General features: G+C 36.2%; 7 protein-coding genes across 7 annotated transcripts; 6 read left to right on the top strand and 1 right to left on the bottom strand.

Annotated features, from left to right (window-relative positions):
- Positions 1–2,598: 2,598 nt before the first annotated feature.
- RHIMIDRAFT_261146 (P-loop containing nucleoside triphosphate hydrolase protein) lies at positions 2,599–5,594 on the bottom strand. Its single transcript, XM_023611504.1, has 10 exons — positions 5,085–5,594; positions 4,833–5,021; positions 4,632–4,782; positions 3,976–4,577; positions 3,824–3,917; positions 3,631–3,771; positions 3,511–3,574; positions 3,375–3,455; positions 3,258–3,323; positions 2,599–3,207 (listed from the first exon to the last, which is right to left on the bottom strand). Exons 1-10 carry the CDS (start codon positions 5,281–5,283, stop codon positions 2,953–2,955), a joined length of 1,842 nt encoding a protein of 613 aa, XP_023463595.1. The 5' UTR covers positions 5,284–5,594; the 3' UTR covers positions 2,599–2,952.
- Positions 5,595–5,688: 94 nt separating this feature from the next.
- On the top strand, positions 5,689–6,263 carry RHIMIDRAFT_245605 (uncharacterized protein; the record flags this gene model as incomplete). Its single annotated transcript, XM_023610221.1, has 2 exons — positions 5,689–5,819; positions 5,876–6,263. The coding sequence occupies 2 exons, from the start codon at positions 5,689–5,691 to the stop codon at positions 6,261–6,263; spliced, it is 519 nt and encodes a 172-aa protein (XP_023463594.1).
- A 578-nt stretch (positions 6,264–6,841) lies between these two features.
- Positions 6,842–7,378, top strand: RHIMIDRAFT_293866 (uncharacterized protein; the record flags this gene model as incomplete). Its single annotated transcript, XM_023614022.1, has 2 exons — positions 6,842–7,263; positions 7,332–7,378. Exons 1-2 carry the CDS (start codon positions 6,996–6,998, stop codon positions 7,376–7,378), a joined length of 315 nt encoding a protein of 104 aa, XP_023463593.1. The 5' UTR covers positions 6,842–6,995.
- A 2,535-nt stretch (positions 7,379–9,913) lies between these two features.
- RHIMIDRAFT_261115 (uncharacterized protein) lies at positions 9,914–11,132 on the top strand. Its single transcript, XM_023611503.1, has one exon. The coding sequence runs from the start codon at positions 10,127–10,129 to the stop codon at positions 10,934–10,936; it is 810 nt and encodes a 269-aa protein (XP_023463592.1). The 5' UTR covers positions 9,914–10,126; the 3' UTR covers positions 10,937–11,132.
- A 2,056-nt stretch (positions 11,133–13,188) lies between these two features.
- On the top strand, positions 13,189–13,501 carry RHIMIDRAFT_261114 (uncharacterized protein). The gene has a single exon (XM_023611502.1). It carries the CDS (start codon positions 13,236–13,238, stop codon positions 13,434–13,436), a length of 201 nt encoding a protein of 66 aa, XP_023463591.1. The 5' UTR covers positions 13,189–13,235; the 3' UTR covers positions 13,437–13,501.
- A 2,162-nt stretch (positions 13,502–15,663) lies between these two features.
- RHIMIDRAFT_261113 (uncharacterized protein) lies at positions 15,664–16,607 on the top strand. The gene is made up of 2 exons (XM_023611501.1): positions 15,664–16,000; positions 16,088–16,607. The coding sequence occupies exons 1-2, from the start codon at positions 15,992–15,994 to the stop codon at positions 16,439–16,441; spliced, it is 363 nt and encodes a 120-aa protein (XP_023463590.1). The 5' UTR covers positions 15,664–15,991; the 3' UTR covers positions 16,442–16,607.
- A 412-nt stretch (positions 16,608–17,019) lies between these two features.
- On the top strand, positions 17,020–19,869 carry RHIMIDRAFT_261111 (Pkinase-domain-containing protein). Its single transcript, XM_023611500.1, has 4 exons — positions 17,020–17,690; positions 17,753–18,978; positions 19,032–19,582; positions 19,632–19,869. Exons 1-4 carry the CDS (start codon positions 17,319–17,321, stop codon positions 19,745–19,747), a joined length of 2,265 nt encoding a protein of 754 aa, XP_023463589.1. The 5' UTR covers positions 17,020–17,318; the 3' UTR covers positions 19,748–19,869.
- The last annotated feature ends 877 nt before the right edge of the window (positions 19,870–20,746 follow it).

Raw genomic sequence — 20,746 nt, 5'->3', positions numbered from 1 at the left:
GTGTTTCCAAGGTGTTTCCAAGGTGTTTCCAAGGTGTTTCCAAGGTGTTTCCAAGGTGTTTCCAAGTGTATTTCCGAAAATATTTCCAACGCCATTTCTTTCAAGAGCTATTTTTCCAAAATATTTCCGTAGTATCAAGCTCATCTATCGTATCAGACTGTTTATTCCTAGTAAAAAGTCTCTTTCTCTCTCTTCCTCTTTTTTTTTTTTAGCTCTTTGGAATTGGAAAGTAGTATTTTGAATTGTTGCAAACAACTTAAAGTTATACACTCTTTCCGGAAAGTAAATTCGTCTGTGATCGAATATAAATGCAACCAATGGTGAGAACAAAATTCATGTTGTATGAAATGTAAATTTGCCGTTACCAAGAATATTTTCGTAGTATCAGCCTTGACGTCCATGGATATACTGTATTTCCAAATTGAGCTGTCGTATTGAAACCGTTGTAATGTTATCAGAGTAATAACAAATACAAAAAGAATATGGCTCACTATCCCATTTGACAGTAATATTAACAGGTGGGCTGTCTTGGAGTTGAAACTAACCTAGTATTAGAAATCGCCCTCTTTAGTCTCTCTGTAAAAGTTTAAATTCTTTATTCGGTTTTTCCATGAAACCAGAACATGTAGTCATGTTTGGCAATACATATTCTTGAATAATCACCATGTAGATTTTTCCTATTTGATATGATTTCTTTGTTCCAGGTACCTGATCCTGAAGCTTGTTTGGAAAAGAGACCTTTTTTTTTGCTTCTTTACAGCAATTATCAAATGTCCCTCTGGGTGTTCAAAGATTTACCAATCAAAACTAGCCTGTCCTCATGGTCCTTACTCTGACTCGCTTGCCCCGCCCTCTTTGCTCTCTGGCGTGTATCTAGAACGTTCCCTACTAGTCTCTTCTGACGCCCTGGGTTCTCTCTGTCCTCCGTTCCTTTTTTTTTGTTTAAACTTTCCTGGGTAGTTATCGCTACCCTCCCCAGAATGCACCTTGGTGGTAAGTAAAACTAATATTGGGATATGTGCTCTAATACTAGCTTACTTTTTCTCTCTTTTTCTACATATACTCATTATCTCTCTCTCTTTTGACATGATGTCGTTTTATTCAAACCTATTTTTCTTTGTCGTCTTTTTACGAAAATATTTTATAAAATTAATGTCAATAATTAATAAAAATACAGTATTACAATGCCTCACCATTGCGGCAGTTGTCTAAACATTTATGTGAATGAGAAATAAATCCCTCAAAATCACTCAACTCCAAGCACTTTGATGCGTCGCTGATTCGTGCCATCAACGTCTTGCTTTCCAACAACCTGTTGCATTTAACTTTACTCTTAAGAACAGACCAAAACTGTTCAATAGGATTGAGTTCAGGCGAGTATGATGGAAGATAAGCACATCGATATCCTCTAGATTCAATATACCGAGAAATATCTTCAGCTTTATGAATAGGGGCATTATCCATGACCAAATAATGGCCATTCATGTGCTTATACTTATCCATCTCATCCATTGTAACCTTAAGAAAACTAAGATAATGACCAGTGACAGTTCTTCTGTTAATAATTTCAGAAGAATTTGCTCGCTTTCTTTTTCTGGTCGAAACCTGTGGAAGTCTTAAGCTGCATTTAATCAAACCAGAGGCAGAGATTGCACCCAGGATAGTAGTCGTTTTTGCCCTTGTTTTTGGGACAGTTACCACAGTAGTAGACCCTTTTTTTGACCATGCCATACTGCGCTTCATGTTAATATGGAAGGCTGACTCATCAAGAAAAACACAGTTTTTTCTAAAATCCATGTCCGTTTCATCCCATTTGCGTATCCAGTCAAATCGCTCTTGGATCTTAGCTTCACTGTTCCTGTCAACAGGATGAAATTTGGCTTTCTTGAAAGATAAGTTGCATTCATTCTTTACAAATCGATAAAGTATTGTTTTTGACACTTGGATTCCTTCAAATCGTTGACGTAATTTCTCCATCAATTGTTCTAAAACTATTGACGGATTCTCATCAACCCATTCTAAAATAAGTGTCTTATGCTCATTGTTGAGAATGCGAGGACGACCAGAGCTTTTACCCTTTTTAAATATGCTGTCAGGATCTTTTTCATACTGCAGCGCCCATCTTTGCGCCGAGCGAACATGAATTCCCAACAACTTCGCAGCAGCTGACGCACTCAAAACCTTCTCGAACATCAGTTTGAAGAATCTTACTTTGTCTTGATCCGTATAAACTGTGTAATCTCGTTTTGTAACTGATTCTTTCATATGAACGTCCTTACTCTGTACTTCGTTCGCATGCACAGCGACAGGCTTATGGTTGCGTACACCATATAAAGTGTGCAAATAATCAGTATGAGAACTAAGTGTTTGAAGAGTGTACGTTTCCTCATCAACGACATAATCCATGGGTTCAGGGCAGCCATGCTCATCAATAACATGGCCCTGCCCATCTTCATAAAAAAACTGATTGCTCATAATTTCTACTTTGATTGGAAAAAGAAAAGAATTCAACTTGAAAAAAGGCGTCATGCTTTTTATATTGATTGTTTTGTCAAGCTTTTTTTGTACGACATCTTTTTTTCTCCTACACGGCTTTCATTTCGGAAAAGAGTGTACAATTACAGATCTGTTATAGAGATAATTGAGGCTTCAAATGCAATGGTTACTATATCATCCATGTTTGAATAATTTGTTTAAGACAATAATATCAAATATAATATCTATGAAGATATATAATCTAGTTTTTATTCGAATGAACGACTGGCTCTTGATCTTTTTCTATGCTCCTTTTTATTGGCTGCAGATACCTTCAGCCCCTCGTCAATCAGCTTTTCACATCGAGTCTTGATTTCTACAGCAGTTTCTTGTTCTGTAGTAAATATCTCAGGATATCGTACACTATAATCAAGCAAGATATATTGGCACAATAGCGCACAAAGCATATAAGCATCTTTACCTTAACCACATATAAACTATGATTTGCTTATGTTTTTCTTCTAAGTCTACTAAATGCTCTGGGTTAATGGGTGGTGTATCTGGTAATTCTACAATTTCCTCTAAATCGCATGTTTCCTGTCGACTGAATTTTTTTGCCAACGTTTTAATCAATGCCATTGAAGGCTCACTTCTTATGCTCACAGGTGCTGTTGCAAATTGGAATCTATCTCGTATTTCTAACGGAATATCCTCTATTATATCGGCAATGGCCTATAACAAGCATAAGTCACGTATTCATACAGTACGCATTCTCAATGTACCTTTTTATCCTTGGTGTTACACATAAAATAGTCTCCGGTAACTGACGCGAAGTCTTCAATTTTTTGCTATTATTTACTTTGTCAACACATTAAATATAATATCAGTATCATACTTACAATTATAGACGAAAAGGGTTGGTTAGGCATTTGGGAAGCAAAGAGCTCCAACATTTCCACAGTGGGTTGCAAACCAGCTGTCTTTAACGCCATCATTAATTACTTTATTTTTTTGTATATAATCGTTATCTTTTACCTCTAATGGAACTATAGGAGATTCAACGGCCGCTTTAATATATGAAAGATCTCTGGGATGTAAGCTATATAGATCCATGTCAGAAAAAACATGATTAAATAAACAGATATCAACCCTTACGAGGTAACAATTCCATTTCCATAAGCTGTACCAAACCTGCCTGCACGTCCAGCAATTTGCTTCAACTGTGGAAAGCTAATACGTTCCATCTCTGCCCCATTAAACTTATGCGTTGTGCTAAATATGATACGCTTGATATTCCTTTTAATCAAATAAGTTACTTTGTTCACTTTTAAAAGATACGGTAACCTACAAATTTAAGCCCATGCCAACCGCGTCTGAAGCTACTAATACGTCGAATCCACTGTCAGGGTCATTGAATGCCTTTGCTTGAAGAGCTCTAGTTTCTATCATGATATGGTTAAATAATGCTTGTGTATCTCTTTTTTTTTTTTTGCTATTTACCTGGAGGAAGACCGCCATATGCTACAGCACACTTGAGTCCAGTGGTAGCTTCGATTTTGTTCTTATAATTAAATATGTCTCGTCGAGAAAAGGCGACAACGCAGTCTCCTTTTGTAATTCTACTCAAATCACCTTCTAATGATCTGTTGCTCACTTTGTAAGGAGTAAGACGCTGATATTTGTTCACTACCAATTCCTCATTCAGACTCTCACAGATCCTTTGAATTAAAGGCACAGCTGATTCCTCACCGCACAGGTGAACTTCTTTTGCTGCCAATCCCAAAAGAGCCGCTGTCCATGCCCATCCACGAAATGGATCGGCTATCAACTGAATTTCATCGACAACCGCTACGTCCATCGGCCTTCCTAATGGTGCCATTTCAACAGTTGAGCTGGTCAAGGGTGCATAAGGTGATACTATTCTTTTTTCCTCCCCTGTCACCAAGTTACAAAGAATGCCTTTTGTGTTCATTTTATCATAGATCTCGTGGGCTAATAAACGCAGTGGTCCACAGTAAATACCGCTCTGCGCACTTTCTAGTCGCTGCAATGCCTGATATGTCTTGCCGCTGTTGGTGGGTCCTACATGAAGTATAATCTTTCTAGTTTATGTTAATGCATCTATTCTATTGCTGCACGTCTCTCTTTCTCCATACCTTTGCATCTGTCTAGCCAAAGGATACCACTCTGTTGGATATCGAAGATCACTGATTTTTCGAAGCGAATTGACCTTATCCACAATGTCCTCTGGTAGAAAAGGTTTTGCATAATCAAGGAAACACTGTAAGAGCTCTTTGTCAAGATAAGCTGATAAAAAAAGTTTAATGAAAAAGAAAAAAGAAATATCTGATACTTACCTGATATATCATTCCCTGTGTATCCTGAAAGAAGATTTCTAACTGTACATCTAGGTATTTCTCCAGCAGCCACGGCTTTTACAAATGACTGTGATATTTCTCGGAATAGTTTGGTATTTATGCCTAAACAGCTAGCTTCTCTTCGAAAGTGTACACTTTTGCTAAAGCTCTTCAACTTTCTGTCCAACTCTGAAATGCAAAATAAAGCAAGTCAATACGGGAGAGCAAGGGTAGGTATTGGCAACTAATTACCTTCTTCTATACGTCGATGTCTCTTTGGGGAAAGTATTCTCCAGACGGCATTGTCAATGATCGATCCTTTTCTCGGTAGACCTCCTTTACGTAAGATAGGTATTGTTTGATGAAAATGTCGTAAAGGAGCTACCGATGCACCGAGCTTGATCCGAAGTAGTAGGCAGGATGTTTGCCTTAGTGGAATTATTCGCAGCATGTCTATGTTTAGAAAAGAAAGTATAATTTCGGAACAGACTGTCTTTTCATGACTTCTTTTTTAAAAGAATCCTGAAACTCAGGTTTATGGTTGTGACAGTCATGCAACTAGTTTGCCATTTTCCATCTGTGTGCCAGATGAGCCCACCTAAAAATTCTACAACTTCTTCCAAAATTACCGGAGCTTCATCTGCACAACATGGACAATCACAATAAAATAAGTAGACTATTTCAAATGAAGAAAGGAAGAGTTATCGTTTAAATTATTCTGCCGCGAGAATCGAGTTTACAACCAAAAGAATATCCAATAGTATCATGATTACGAGAAGTGCTGCTGCTACCTTATTGTGTAACATGGAGACGACTTTATCAAAAAGTAGCTTCAAAGTAGTAAAGTCTGTTGCCAATGTCATCGCTAAAAGTACCCAATGTGCCCATCATGGAGAAGAAAAAGGAGAATGGGTTGTGTAACAGATACCTTGACCCCTTACTGTGTGGTTTGTTTGACGACCCTGATAGTGATGTATTCTTTAGATGGTGAGAATAAGAATAAGCACACTTAGAAAAGATGATTCTTATATTTGGATTAACAGGACAAATGCAAGGCCCAAGGAAGCAAAGGATGAAAATAGTGATTTAACAAGTGAAAGAGCAGATGCAGTAATCAGCTCGCTCAATAGTGCCAAGTGGTCCAGCTCCCAAGGTTTCGGTGAAGCCAAATGCTCTGATGAACCCGAAAATATCTATTTGACAAGCATGGATCTAGTGAGATTGGATATTTTTAGCAAGAGCAGCATTGATAGACATTCAATGAGGAACGTACAGACTTTGCAAGCAATTGGCACACCAACCACATTTTACATCACGATCTATACTCATGACAGTTTGTACATTATGTACGAAATTGCAGAAATTTTGGCTCCTCGTTGTGTTGATGATGTTTTGAAGTATCTGATGAACCTCAACAAGTTTGTGTTGTAGAATTGTTTGACAGATGGTGCCAAAATACATCGTGTTTTCTTGATGGTGCATCTCCTTCCCAACTGATCTCACCCACTCAGGCTCAAATAGGTGCTTTTGTTTCCTTCTCCACGAACAGAAATAGATCATACATCACAAGGCATTACTACCATTGATTTTTTTTTTTTCTCTTTTCTATACTTTGTCATCTTCATTTTTATAGTATTTCTATTATTATTTCTTCATACTTCACTCTTCTCGCGCAATTTCAATATTTATATATATTCTCAATAATAAGGTGCAATAACGTATTCTTAATATTTCCTTAATTGATACGCTTAACATATAGTAAGAAGAGTGCGACCCATTCTTCGCTTGTTCAGAAGAAAAGGGGGCTGTCATTAGCTAACTTAGTATTGAAATTGATTTATTGCCGTTATGAGAGCCTGTCAAAACAGCTTATATGATAAGTTGTGCCTGTAATATGCTGTCCGTAAAGAATGGCAGAAAAACCTGTTAATGAAGCATACTGATAAAGCTAGACTTATTGAATGGTATTCGTTTTGTAGCAAAAGAATGTGATTTTGTCAGGTTACTCCAAAAAAAAAGTGTCATTTTGCAAAACTCCAATTTTTATGGTTTTCTAGCTACTGATCGCGGATGTATTTGATCAACTACAAATTTATGAAGGCGGCGCCAGCAGGAGAAAGAGCTGGAATCTAAGCAAGAGCCGATCAGAGTTGGGTAAAACGAATGAAAGAAGATCCAGAATGGGACATATACGAAAAGCTTACCAACAAGGTGAGCCGCCCGGCGCCCCAACTACAAGAGGAACATAAAGAATTTCTGATCAACTTTTTCGACGAGCAGCCCCAAACGACTAGAGAAGACGCCGTGGCGAGCCTGACCGCAGCATTCGAAGGTTTTACCCTGAGAAGTTCATGGGTTGGCACGTTTACCAAGAACGATTGCAACTTGACAGTGAAGCGGATAACTCGTCATCTTGTGTGTGGTATTCTTGGTGTATAAGTATAAACGTAAGAATGAATGGGAAAGAATATGGAAAAAGTTTTATTTCTAAAAAATTAGACCAAGATTTTACTGCTGTATTTATACCAAAGGACAACCGAGAATGAGTATGATGTGAGATATTCTTGCTTATTACACTATCCTGACAGATATTTTCATAATTGAACAAGTTTCCCCTTTATGGGTTCTTTTGTCTAATCGTTAGAACTGATTCAAGGACCCATTGGCTCAATCCAATTGGTTGTGCGAAAGTTATTACTCCTCCTGCACCTTTCAGTACGTGAGTATTTCTCCAGATGTACCAAAGCACAGTTTAAGTGAGAACTAATAAGCTGACAAGGGAGCTACTCGTGTGCTGCGATTGAAGTTAATGAAAAGAAAAGCTGATATTCGATAACGTATAGATCCAGCCTGTTATTTATAAAATCCCTGAGCCTACATTTATCTCAAGTAAGGGAATAGTGACCAAAGCACCTATTATTACTTGTTTGCGGAACCTTACACCCTACATATACGTGTACTGAACCCACTATATATCTATTACTCCATATATAGCATTTAGCTAGCTGATAACCCGTAACAACACCTTATATGATATCAACTGTTCTAGATCTTATCTGAGTTAGCTACTCTCACACAAGACTTGATATCATCAAGTATTATATCACGCTTTACTGTCTAGTATTATATTGGATGAGCTTCTTTATTGATGTTTATCAAATATATGATAACATATTTATTCAATAAAGGTTATCATCAATTAACTTATCACAACCCGCTTATAGAAAATAACCTGTAAACGGTGTACCTTCACTAGATTATATGACACTTCAAGAATAAACTCTTATTGTCTGTATTTTAACATTTATCAAGTTATTCAAAGTGTTAAATATATGCTTCAGTGTAACTGTATTGTATAGTATATCTCTTCAAATACGACATCAAAGGAAAAGAGTGGGCTAAGAAGTAGTCTCAAATAGACATGGATTATATGAGAAACTGCATATTTGTCGATGAATCTTCATTTGATATCGATATGTGAGCAGCAATAGCAACTATAAAAAAAAACCCCCAGTTATCTTTTGAGTCACAAGATAAATTTAATCAGAGTACAACACGCCGTAAATAACGAATTCTATCTATTTGGCTGCATTTATCAAAAGATGAGTAGCAGACGCCTGTCCTCATCTACTAACTGGGGTTTAATCTGTGGAGCCCTTAAAAGAAGATGAATTGTTCGGACCATTGCTTCCTTTCTTTTACATAACTGAATATTTTCCGTATTTTTGCGTTACCCACTGTCTTTCTTGATAATATTATATCCTGTGTCCATTTATCATTTACTTCTGAGAACAAGTCATCTGTTTGAACAAATTATACGTGCGTAACGATATACAAGGTGGCTTTAAAAAACTCAAAGCATGATGCAGATAAAGGCCATCCTGTCATAATAAAGTTTTTCTTTTGGGTTTTTAGCCATGGTTAAGAAAGCACTTGTTTTTTACAGTAATGTTGATCCAAATTCTCTGATATATAAACGAAAGCAGTTTGATCACCTGCATAAAGTGAACAGTCGTAAAGCGGGCGATTTAATGAAACAACTAAAGCTGAAATCCAGTCTTCCTGTGGATGTGGATATATCAAGTTCATTTCCTTCTATCGACAGCGTCAAGGATGAACATGCAGAACTAGCTAAAGAAGAACAGCTACTGAACTCTGGAGAATCCAAGGTAAAGGATTTGGCTCTATCAATAGTTCCGGCAGCATCCTTGGAATTACATTTTGGAGTTGCCAAGATGACCATTAACTTGGAGAAAACAATTGCTGAGTTAGGCGTAGGCATATCCAAACTGGCCACTGGTTTATGGGGAGGCACACGGACGAAAGATACTCCAGATATCACAGTTCTTGCCTATTACCTACCTGTTCTGAAGCCACTTGTTAACTTTGGACAACCTATTGAATATGAGAGCTACGAAAAGCTTTCAGAGGGGCAGTTACTGATTACAAACCCAAGTGTATCATTCGAGTTTTGGACAACAAGTATGCCAATATTTAACGCGATCCTGTTCTGCGGACGCGTACTTGCAGCAGGTGATCTCTACGTTGGATATACGATCAGAGAAGGTTTTGTCCATGGAATACTTCCACCTGGACCAATGAATATAAATCGAAGGCAGGCTTTCCGTCATCTTTCAAATATTGTTGATGAGCTTTGGATAAGAGGTGGCTCTATACAAGATGATCTAAATTGGCGAAAGTGGTCAAAGAAGTTTCCGCCTTTAAAGCAATGTAAAGCCACTGCCATTCGTGATCTGGTACGATTAGCTAAGGAAGGCGCTGAAGCAGCACTGGAAATATCTGATAAATATTCTGCCGCTGTGGCATTTGGGTTAGCTCAAGTCAATCTTTGCAAGATTATGGCTCTGAGTTTTGGATCAGGCCCGAGAGTTTACACAAAAGATGAAGAAGGCTTTAGAGAACTCAAATTGGAAGCATCAGTACGAGAAAGCAATTATACTTTGTTCTATTACGATGAACGGTCTTATTTTTTTCGTTTATGTGGAGTACCAGCAGAATCATTGCAAGAATTGGTAAAATGGCTGGACAACGAAGTTGCAAATACCACATTTCTCGGAATCGAAAACGGTGATGCGCCTGGTACGGTTGTAATAACTCCAAGGTTTCACGTATTGACGCGTACAGGTGCAATAAAATCTCTGGGAGATATGGTGAGTAATATTGGTATGACGGTTGCGGAAAATTGCAGGGCTTGTGGTGGGAGTTGTGTAAGCATGTTGCACAAGGTATCTCATCGACAATATGTGGGCTGTCGTACTGTGGCATTTCTCAACATGCTTGTTTCCGTGTATGTTGGTGGGGTCCTGAAAAAAGCTGGTATGGCTGTTGATCAATGCCTTTTTAGTGATGATTTACAGCGGACAATCAAAAGTTTAAATGAGCTCTTTTCCTATGATACTGTTGGACTTTCAGCCTTTTTGACCAGCTGGTACATATTGCGTTCAGGTGAAGATGTTCCACACGTGGATAAAGGCTTAGTGTTAGGGCTTGAAATGGATGGCCAAATCCACGGTTTAAGACATGCAGTGAAGCCAGGAACGATAGGTTCTCCTTTGGTTAGTTTTGATGGCCACATAGTAGCCGGTTCGCATACGTTTGCATGTATAGCATACACTAGAAGGCCTGAAATCTACTATGAATTGAAGAAGGGTCAGTACACATTAGTTACAGAGCAATCACCTGATGTGCTCCCAGCTCAGTATTTATATGTTCGATCAGAGCCAAAGCATATTGCGGTCGACACTATCCTAATGTACCCTACAGGTGACGAATTACAAGTGGATCTGGGAGCGTCTGTAAATTTGATAAATGTGCATAAGTGTGAAGAAATGGCTGAGCAAATGGCAATACCTTTACACGTTTCCCAGTGTGTTGACGGATATAATGCTGTTAATCTCTCGGAAGAATTCCGATATGTACTTTATACGCATGGTAACGAAGCTTTGCAATCATGGATATGCGGTGCATTCAACAGAAGAGTATGTTTTCAGGGATGTAGACCTTTGAATGTAGCCCTTGCACTAATTGGTCCTGGTGAAATACTGATTCAAGGAGGCCGTAAGGCTCTGGCAATCGAGCAATAACGAATTGAACAATCAAAATAAATTTGATTGAATAAAAAGCTTTGATTTTCCTTGCTTATGTAAACCATTTGGCATATCAGTCATATAGTTAATCCATGTATACAAACATAGAAAGAAAATGAAGAAGAAGGGTTATTTGTTTATTATTATTATTATATATGAAAAATAAAGCATGGCCCAGAGAGAGAGAGAAATGGAAAGAGCATGTATCGCATTGGAGGTCAAAGTGGAGCCAACTACGATTTGTACAGCGCATCACTTTCATCTATTGTACGTGAGGGCGAGAGTCACCCTTGACGAAAAGTAGAAATAGATAGACGTTAATAGCTTTTGTTAGTAAGGTATATTCAGTATGCAGAATCCCTAATATAAGAAATTTAACTGAGAAAGCAATAAGAATAATTTCATTCTCCTTTTTTCTTCTTCCTCTTTGTAATTCATCTCTTGAATTAGATAAAGTTTTAAAGACAGATGTATCGAGGCATGTATGAACGACTACAGGCTGACTTCTGCAGATCATTGAAAAGGTAGCATTTTTTTCAACTTGTTTATCTTGTTTTCAACGAAGGAGGCTATTTCCACAAGGAAGGGCAAAAACAAGTGGTTCTTGTATTCATTTTCTTTCAACAGAGCAAAAGGCCATTGAAGTTTTCACGTTGACCAACTTGCAAATTTTCAGTCAAGGAAAAGTAAAAGCCGCCAGAAACGAAGAAAATATACAAGCAATGGGCTTCTTTTTCTTGGGTTTCTTCAAAAGCGCAAAGTGTTTTCAAAAAGCGCCATTTATCTTTTGATTACGGATATTTAATTTTCTCAAAGTGTGCAGAATTTATTTTTTACAAATAAGGAAATTAGTATATCTGTAGTTCTGTTACACCCTGTCCTACAAAGAGCGCTAGAAAAAGTATCTGTCAGCATCTTTGTGAAATGTTTCGAACCTGCATACAGATCAAATTTATCTTTTTATTATGTATCATTGATACTCATTTTTAGGTTATTTTGAACAATCGAATATAACATGATTGTAAATTACCATCTGTCCCAAAATCTCCTTTCCAGGGCACGAATGACGGATTTGTGCCTGTGCGATGCCTCAGTGCAACAAATGTTAAAGAACCCAAGGCGATTGCATATGGCAATAAAAATAATTTTATTTTTATGAGCAAACTCTTGTGATTATGCTGTATTATATTTGTACACGATAGGCCAAAAGAGGGATGCTATTAAGATATGTCTCAGAAGGTACCATAAAAGACTTTACGGTATTGACCATCTTTTTCGATAAAAAGAATAAATCCAGTGAACGCTACTCGAGTTAATTCACTTAATCGTAATATAAACTTGTGAGACTTGCATGCATGGCAATGCACAATCTTTTACTCTATGGATCAAATATGCATCGTATGTACAAATAGGACACATTAACATCAATAAGTAGACCCCAATGGTTCAAAAACAAAGCTGCTCGTAATTCATTCTTCGTGACACTTTACGCACATTATAAAATAAATCGGTAATGGATAACATAATAGATATTCAGGGGAAGATAACAATTTCAAACATATATGGATGAAGTAATTAAAAGAAACTAGCAGCATAAGAGCCAAATACATCATTCAAATGGTTTTAGCGCATTATTGCCAACTAGTGTGTAGATCGTCTATTTTTACAACTCCTATCATTTAGTGATTTACATCAGACACAACTTGCCAAGAATCCTTTAAGAGAAATAAAGCCGACAGTAATGATGACCTCATATTGAACGAGTGTGAGGAGAATAACGTAGTACTAATAGTAGTAATAGTAGTAATAGTAATGGCTTAAGTACTCACTTGGATGCAGCGTCGTATGATTTATTAGAATGAGGTAATACTAGCACAATGAAGTAATAAGGATATCCGGAAACCTCGTTGCCTGAGACGAAATAAGGAGATTGGCCTAATGTACAACCGAAATTGACTACTTGATCCCAAGTATCTTATGCTGTATCCATAATGTTGTTATGGCAACTTCAGGTACATGATTGATTTATTCCATAGAAATCAACTACTTGATAAAATAAGCTTCTTTCACTGTAAATGAAATGACATAGTTTGTATTTGAATCAATATGACGTAAATGAAATCAGAAAAAGTAGGTTATGTGGGTAACGAATTTTAGAAAATTACCAAAAAAGGCAAATTTATAAACTTGTCGTCATAGAGATCACTGCCTTGCAAAAAAACTATAAAAGCCATAAGCTTTCTAACAATCTTTTTCTTTACAACAAAACTTCAATTATTACAATTATTAATCAAATATGGGATCTATCTTTTCTTGCTTAAGCGGAATTGTCAGCTCTATTGCCTCTCTGATTTCAAGCGTGGTTAGTGCTATTGCCGGATTCTTCCAAACAATTATCTCTGGTATAACAAGCTGCATCGTTGGCATCTTCAACGCTATTGCCGCCTTATTGACATGCAGATGCTGTGGTGGAGGAAGGCGAAGAGGAAGGGTGTAACAGTTACAACCAATGACAAATAGTATTATTATCGACTTTTATCATTAATACTATATTACTGCCACTACTTTATTGTTATTTTTCTCCTTAAATATATGTATATATGTATTATTACCTCTTTTCTATATAATAAATACTTGATTCTTTATTATCTTAAACTGTCCTTTGTCAATCGCCCAAAGGGTGACCTATCGTTTCTGCTGATACCAACCAAAACACTAGCTTTCTCTACATGATTGGACGTTATAAATCAATTTTTGAAAAAGAAAAAAAAAAAAAGGATAAACTAAGGACTACACAGCATGAAGCAGAGCATATTTAAAGTTGACATCAAGCTTCAGCATGTCACGGTGTATGAGTAACTCAGGTACAGCGATCATGAATTCTTGTATCTATCTCTTGTCAAAATCATGCTTACGCTGCGAAATAACTCATTCATGTAGGTAGGACTATTAGGGTTATTAGGATCAATTACGAGGAACACTAAATCATAAAATTATATCAAAAGACGATTTGATAATCAAAATATAATAATAAAAGTGCTTTGCACTCACTGACATTCTCTAATGCCTTACATTTGTCCCGAAGCACAAGATGAAGCTTGAATCTTTTCATCAGGGAGACCAGTGGCTGTCATCGTTTTTCGGGCCATTGTCTGTACCAGAAAATACAAATTCTTTAGAGAAATCAGCCTATGGGCTCAAATAACAATCTTCCGCTTTGAAGATCTCATAACCATGTTCTGGACAACATGCCACCGAGTATTGCTGTTCTCGGAAGCAATGGCTGCTTTATTAATACAAATACGAATTTATCATAATTACACGTAATTGATCGAACTGACAATGTAAAATTAAAATAAAGCAATGGCAACATTTCTTTGTCTCTTTTTCTTCTTGAAAAGAAACGTAAACTAAGATGGTGACTTTATAAAGTCAAGTTTAGTTTGACGCACAGGTAATGAGTAGAGGTGTCGCCCGTAGGATTAGTCTAACTTCTGGTGTATTTTTTGGCGCATATAATGTTTCCCCGGCAAAAACGGTCATTAGACCAAACGATATTTTAAATGTGAGTTGTATGAAGCAGAAACTGCTGATCAAGGCAAGTGTCTGACAACAAAATGTAAAAAGGTAGCATTATAAATATTTTATATATATTCCCAGTTGGTACAAGCGACAAGAAAAAGAAGCAGGGTTATCAAATTAAGAGCGAGAAGAAAAAAGCCAGGATGCAAGAAATTGAAGATTCAAACCAAAATATTAGTTCTTGTACTAAGTGTAAGCAAGCAGGCCATACATCTGCAAGTTCACCTTTATGTCCCCAACATATTTTGCGAAAGACTGAGGTCTTTAAGCTTCATCTGGGTGAACATTATCAAGCATATATAAGAAACGTATCATTTGACAACTGTATCCTTGATCAGTATAAAACCAAACTAAAAATAAATGTGATTGAGACTTGCTCCAGCGTTCGATATTTGATTTTTAAAGCCAAACTGTTTATAAGTTATTACCTTTTAGAAAACTCTACTGCTGTCGCACCTAAATGTCTATATACCCAAAATTTTTGGTACTCTGTTATTCAGTTAATTAATGGGAAAGAAGAAATAAATTAACTATTCAGGGTTTCTGCCGGCATGGGAAGCAAAAGCTGAGGAGAAAAGTTATTTTGAAGAAGCTTTCTAGGGACCCAGGCTCTTTTGTCCCGTTTTTTTTTTTTTTTTTTTTTTTTTTGCTCAACGCTGAATTTGAACAAGAACACAATGATCACAAACCTTACGATGTAAGAAGACGCCCACTCTCAAGATTGTTCTCTGTGCTGCCGATCGCTTCTTGTCGATAGAGGTCTGTCACTATAAACGTTAACGCTTTGTTATGGTTTGTAAAACGGCCATTACTTCCTGGATATAAAAGCTAATTGGCATTACTTCACCATATCTTAAATTTCAAAAACTTCGATTTAAAGAGTAAGCATAGAGTAAAACGAAACTGTAGGGTATATATTGAATGCTTTTATCTGTAATATCTCAGAATTAACCCCAAATGAAAGCAATACGGTGTATTCTGTAAATATAATACAATCAGACGGCTTCTCGGTAGATTTTTTGTTTTACAAAAGACTTCAGGTTGGCTATGGCCCTTCCTTGAAAAAATTTGACCTGTCGCTGAGAGATTTCAATTTGACTGAAGTACAGGATACACACATGCCAATCGCGCTTAATCCTGGTAGGAGATCCGTGTTCACCGCTGTAATCGGCTTGGATTCTCAAAAACAAATAAGAACATGCTCAGTCAAGGAGTATTACCATATGATGGGCTCGACAAGATATTCCAAGAAATTGAATGAGAAGAAATAAACAGGAATAAAATTGATTGAAAGCAGGATCCCAACGACAAAAACTTCTTCTCTCTCTGTATATAACAGATATATCCTTTGTATGCTGACCAATTTGAATGCGTTGTTCAACTTTTATAATCAAGACACAGCAAAAGACCACTCTAATCTATATCAAGGTACACAACGTGCTACCGAAGATATATCAAACATGTTGACTCATGGAACAACTAAACACAAAAAAAAGAAGAAGAATAAAGAATACATACCAAAGTAAGTGAGTGTCTCGCTTTCACTAATAACTATCTAATATATACCTGATGCTTGCTAGGGCTGGCAAATGGAGGTCGTTGTTATTTGAAGACTCCTCAAAAGAGATGATTCCGCTCGTTGTCTTCGGTGCAGGAATGTTTGGAAAAGATAATGTGAAACTGAAAGGTCATAGGTGCGGTGTTGTAGGCAAATTGTTCAAAACGCTCAAGAAAAGAGGCGCTGAAGATCATTTGATTGTTGTAACAATTGACGAGTTTAAGATCTCTAAAATCTGTAGCTTCTGTTCCTCTGATGACGTGAATATTATTAGCACTTCTGGTTTCAAGGGCTGTAGCGTTCTTACTTGCAAACAATGCCGTAAGGTGTGGCAAAGAGACATGAATGCGGCAAATGACTGATGATGATTTCCGAAACAATTTGGTCAGGAAAAGAAAGATCAGATGTCTTTAAACCCGCTAAAGCACAATCGCCGTAACAAACACGGTTTTCCTTTTTTTTTTTGAGGATTCAGATCATTACAGGTAACAAATCTGAACAAACTTTCAAATTGTCTGAATTTTCTTGAATTTAAAGTAGAAATACTGTAGCTGGTACCTGTGAAATGAGGCCGTCTAATGTTATCTGCATTTCAAAATAAGAGTATTAAAGTTCAGACATTTTCTTTAAAGCATCTATTGCGTCTGTTGTCATTCTTCTCGTCTTGCATTAGTTCAAATATATCATTTAGTCGGTACTCTTTATATTTATTATCTTTTTGCTAACAAGGCTTATGTGTGTACTCAAACCAATAAAGAATACTCTTCAACTCATCCTAGGCACTCTTACATCCTGCTATCAATCTGAGCTTGAAATAGATTAGTTTTGTTATTGTTATTGGCCGATCGCATTACCTAAACCAAAAAATTCTTTTCTACTTCTATAAAAGTTTTATATCCCCCTTTTTTTTCTTTTCTTTTTTTTTTTTCTTTTTTCCCTTTATCCATTCTACAATGAGCGCTCCATCATTGATCCAAGGTAAATATAAAACCAATTGTTGGATACATGCTTGAGGGAAAAAAGAAAGGGGATAGAGAGAGAGAAAGAGGGCAGGATTGTAATTTAAAAAACGATTAAACATAGATGAATTATTCAATATTCAAGACAAGTAAATAGATAAAGTAATAATGTATTCGCATAGCACTTAACATTATTAGGCAAGAATCACCAAGAATTAAGAAAAAAAGGAGTGGGACCAGTAGTAATGTGATAACTCGGGGCATGGAGCTTGTACGCAAGATGAAATGGGATAATGAAGAAGTGGACGAACAAGTGTATCATAGACGACTATCACAACCCAATATGGAAGAGAATATTGGATTTATTCAACTAAAGAATAGTTTCAGTACAGATAAAAGAGCAAGTCTATTACATACGCCTACAAGATATTTACCACAGAACCAAGCTATTATAACAACAAATTCAGAAGGAATCACACTATTATTTAATGATATAGCTGCATTATGCTTTGGAATTGATAAATCATTTGTTGGAAAATCTTTTATAAAGAATTGTTTAGAGGAACCATTTAAACATCAGATCATGAATTTACTAAATAGTAGAAAGAAATATACAAACTGTGTACAAAAAGTGATCATTTGTGGATCTATTGTTAGTTAAACAAGAACCAAATATAAACTCGGAGAATTCTTGCTAATGAACTGGTTCAATAGGTGTTGATACATAAGAGAAATAATACAAAATCATATGCAACAGTATGGTTAAAGGAGAAAATAACTGAACATCGAGATAAAATTTATATTTGGATATTTGAAGAAATCTATGAGACGACCTTGTCTGTTTATGTGGATTCAGAATGTAAAATACAGAGGATCTTAGGTACATTGATTGAAGAGATGTATGGATACAAAGCAAATGAAATAGTCGGCAAACCAGTCAATTGTCTTGTACCAGCACTAGCAAAGGAAGAACGAGATGACAATTTGGAAAAGATTGATAGGCTAAAATTCTTTGGTAGTTTATCAAGCAAAGGGGTTTATTTTCCAGCTATTTTGAATTTAAATAGACATGTGGCCATTGGAAATGATGATTTAGCCAATTTTGTCGTAAAAATAACATCCTTACCTTCAATATCCGGTTCAATCACATTCAATCTGTCCACTGGATTAATACTTCAAATGAATACTCTACCTGCAAAATACCTGTTCGGTTACACTTCTGTAGATATGATTATCAACAAGCTCACTGTGAATGAACTGATACCTCAGCTACCCACTCTTATTGAAAATATGCTAAAGAATAATCTCATGACAGCAAACTATGAACAATGCAGGAAGCTCTCGTCCTCTGATAGCCTATTCTATGTTTATCACAGAGATAAAAGTAAATTCATTGTGGAGTTGGAGATCAAAATCATAGACAAGAATACTGTTCATGTCTGGATAACATTTGATAGAAGCGATGCAGTACTAAAGCATGACAACTTGAAACAGAGCTATCAAAAAAAAATTGTAAATTGTCCATTGAAGCTACAGCAACAGAATGATCAACCTAGTCCTGAAGCAAATAAGAAGCCAAAGAGACCTGTTGTTAGACCTTATAGAATAAGTTCCTTTGGCGCTGTAGATGAAGCAAAAAGGCTGTTTCCATCCAATTACTTTAAAACCAATAACAACACAGATACCACCAATAGCAATAATAATATTAATAATAATAATAATAATAATCATACCAAGAGTAATAATGAAAGCAAGTCATCTTCATCAGATCTTACCCAAAAGAAAAAACACCCTCTAGACGATTATGTTATCTTGGATGTATTGGGTCAGGGCACTTATGGTATGGCCAAATTAGCTTATAGAAAGGATGATCCTTCTCAAAAGAAATTGGTTATAAAATATATCATCAAGTCAAAGATCATTGTTGATTCATGGATAAGGTAAAAAATCGCCTATAGATCACACCATCCTTTTACTTACTGTCAAACTACAGAGATAGACAACTTGGTTCAATACCAATGGAAATACACATCTTACGAACCTTACAAAAATACCCCCATGTCAATTGCTGTAGATTAGTCACTAGCATGGAAGACGATGATTGTTACTTTGTTGTCATGGAATTACTTGGTGATGGCATGGATCTCTTTGATTATATCGAATTGAACAAAAAGATGTCAGAAAATGAAATTAGACACATCTTTTATCAAATTGCCAAGGCAGTCAAACACCTACACTCACATAAAATTGTTCATCGTGATATTAAAGATGAAAATGTCATCCTAGATCAAGATGGAACAGTTCATCTGATAGATTTTGGTTGTGCAACTTACTATAAAGAGGGCCGCAAATTTGATACATTCACAGGTACCCTCGAATATTGCGCTCCAGAGGTGCTTAAAGGAAAACCATACGCGGGCCCTCCACAGGATATTTGGGCAAGTGGTGTGTTACTGTTTACACTCATCTATCGAGAGAATCCATTCTATAATATTGATGAAATTTTGGAAAGCGAACTAAGGGTTCCCTTTGTTCTTTCTGAAGGTAACAACATATACAATTAATGTTTATATAGCTAATATTATTTCAATAGGCTCTCTTGATCTTATAAAGAAAATGTTGAATAGAGACGTCGAGAAAAGGATAAATATAGATCAAGTACTAGACCACCCTTGGTTTCATCCTTTGACTGAAAAGCAACAGCAGTAACAATGTATAAAAATAAAGAAAAAGAATAAATATTGTATATATGCGCTGTAAAAGCAAATTTCTGTTTTCTTTTATTTTTCTTTTTTAAATATAAAAGACCAACGATAATGAATCAAGATGCAACATGATAAAAGATAATGACGCTATTTAAATAATACGGATCTGTTATTAAAAAGAGTGACATACACTTTCAATGTATTTAATAGACACACATACACATACAAAATAAAACAAATGAATTTTTGAATAAGAGCGATGTTTTTACACTCTTAGCACGAGCATCTTCACTTACTTCTTACCTTTGGATGCGACTCTCTTGAGTACAATAGGCAGAGAATTTAACCTTTCTTCGTAACTCTGGTGTTCCTATGTCTTTCAGATAAAATGCATATCCATCGCATAATTCAACTAAAGATACATGATCTTTAGCAATAAGCTTAAAACCCTCGGTATTCTCAATGGTGCCATTTTCTGCCAAGTCTGCTAATTCTTCGCAACGTATACTGTTTTATTAAAAATAAATTTCAGGGGAATTGCTAGGGACACGCAAATTATGTAACCGTATACCAAGTTCTGGTCTCCGCTACTTCTTCGCACTGCTTGAGCTTTAAACTTTTGCGTGTCCCGTCAAGAAAGGAAATAAAATAGTGCATCCCCAAAAATAGGAAGGTGTTTTTTTGCGTGTCCCGCCTAAAAAGTTGAAATAAACGACTGTAATCTTTATTGATAGAATGAGTCCATACAAAAAAGATTATGTGACATAATAAATAAAAAACTATACAGGATTTACTTCAGATTCGATGAAGAATTGCATCATAAGGAATAAATACTGCCTTGCAAATGATAAATAAACCCTATAGCCTTTACATTAAAGCATTTATAATTGCTTTATTCGTGCTTCATGGATCAACTACTAATCACATATGGAACAATAACCGGTTAATTATTTGACTTCAGCTTGTTACTTTGAAACAACTGTGCGGATCATTATTTAAGCTG

The sequence above is a fragment of the Rhizopus microsporus genome (genome assembly GCF_002708625.1).
Source record: "Rhizopus microsporus ATCC 52813 unplaced genomic scaffold scaffold_15, whole genome shotgun sequence".
Taxonomy (NCBI): domain Eukaryota; kingdom Fungi; phylum Mucoromycota; class Mucoromycetes; order Mucorales; family Rhizopodaceae; genus Rhizopus; species Rhizopus microsporus.
Note: the sequence above shows the minus strand (reverse complement) of the source record. Positions and strands in the feature narration are given on the sequence as shown.

Coding starts and splice junctions, on each gene's coding strand:
- RHIMIDRAFT_261146 (XM_023611504.1), bottom strand. CDS start 5,283: ATGCTGCGAATAATTCCACTAAGGCAAACATCCTGCCTACTACTTCGG. Junction 3,456..3,510: donor CTCCTATAGTTCCATTAGAG/GTAAAAGATAAC, acceptor ATGGCGTTAAAG/ACAGCTGGTTTGCAACCCAC. Junction 3,324..3,374: donor AACCCTTTTCGTCTATAATT/GTAAGTATGATA, acceptor AGTAAATAATAG/CAAAAAATTGAAGACTTCGC.
- RHIMIDRAFT_261115 (XM_023611503.1), top strand. CDS start 10,127: ATGCTTGTTTCCGTGTATGTTGGTGGGGTCCTGAAAAAAGCTGGTATG.
- RHIMIDRAFT_261114 (XM_023611502.1), top strand. CDS start 13,236: ATGGGATCTATCTTTTCTTGCTTAAGCGGAATTGTCAGCTCTATTGCC.
- RHIMIDRAFT_261111 (XM_023611500.1), top strand. CDS start 17,319: ATGAAATGGGATAATGAAGAAGTGGACGAACAAGTGTATCATAGACGA. Junction 17,691..17,752: donor TGATCATTTGTGGATCTATT/GTTAGTTAAACA, acceptor CTGGTTCAATAG/GTGTTGATACATAAGAGAAA. Junction 19,583..19,631: donor TCCCTTTGTTCTTTCTGAAG/GTAACAACATAT, acceptor TTATTTCAATAG/GCTCTCTTGATCTTATAAAG.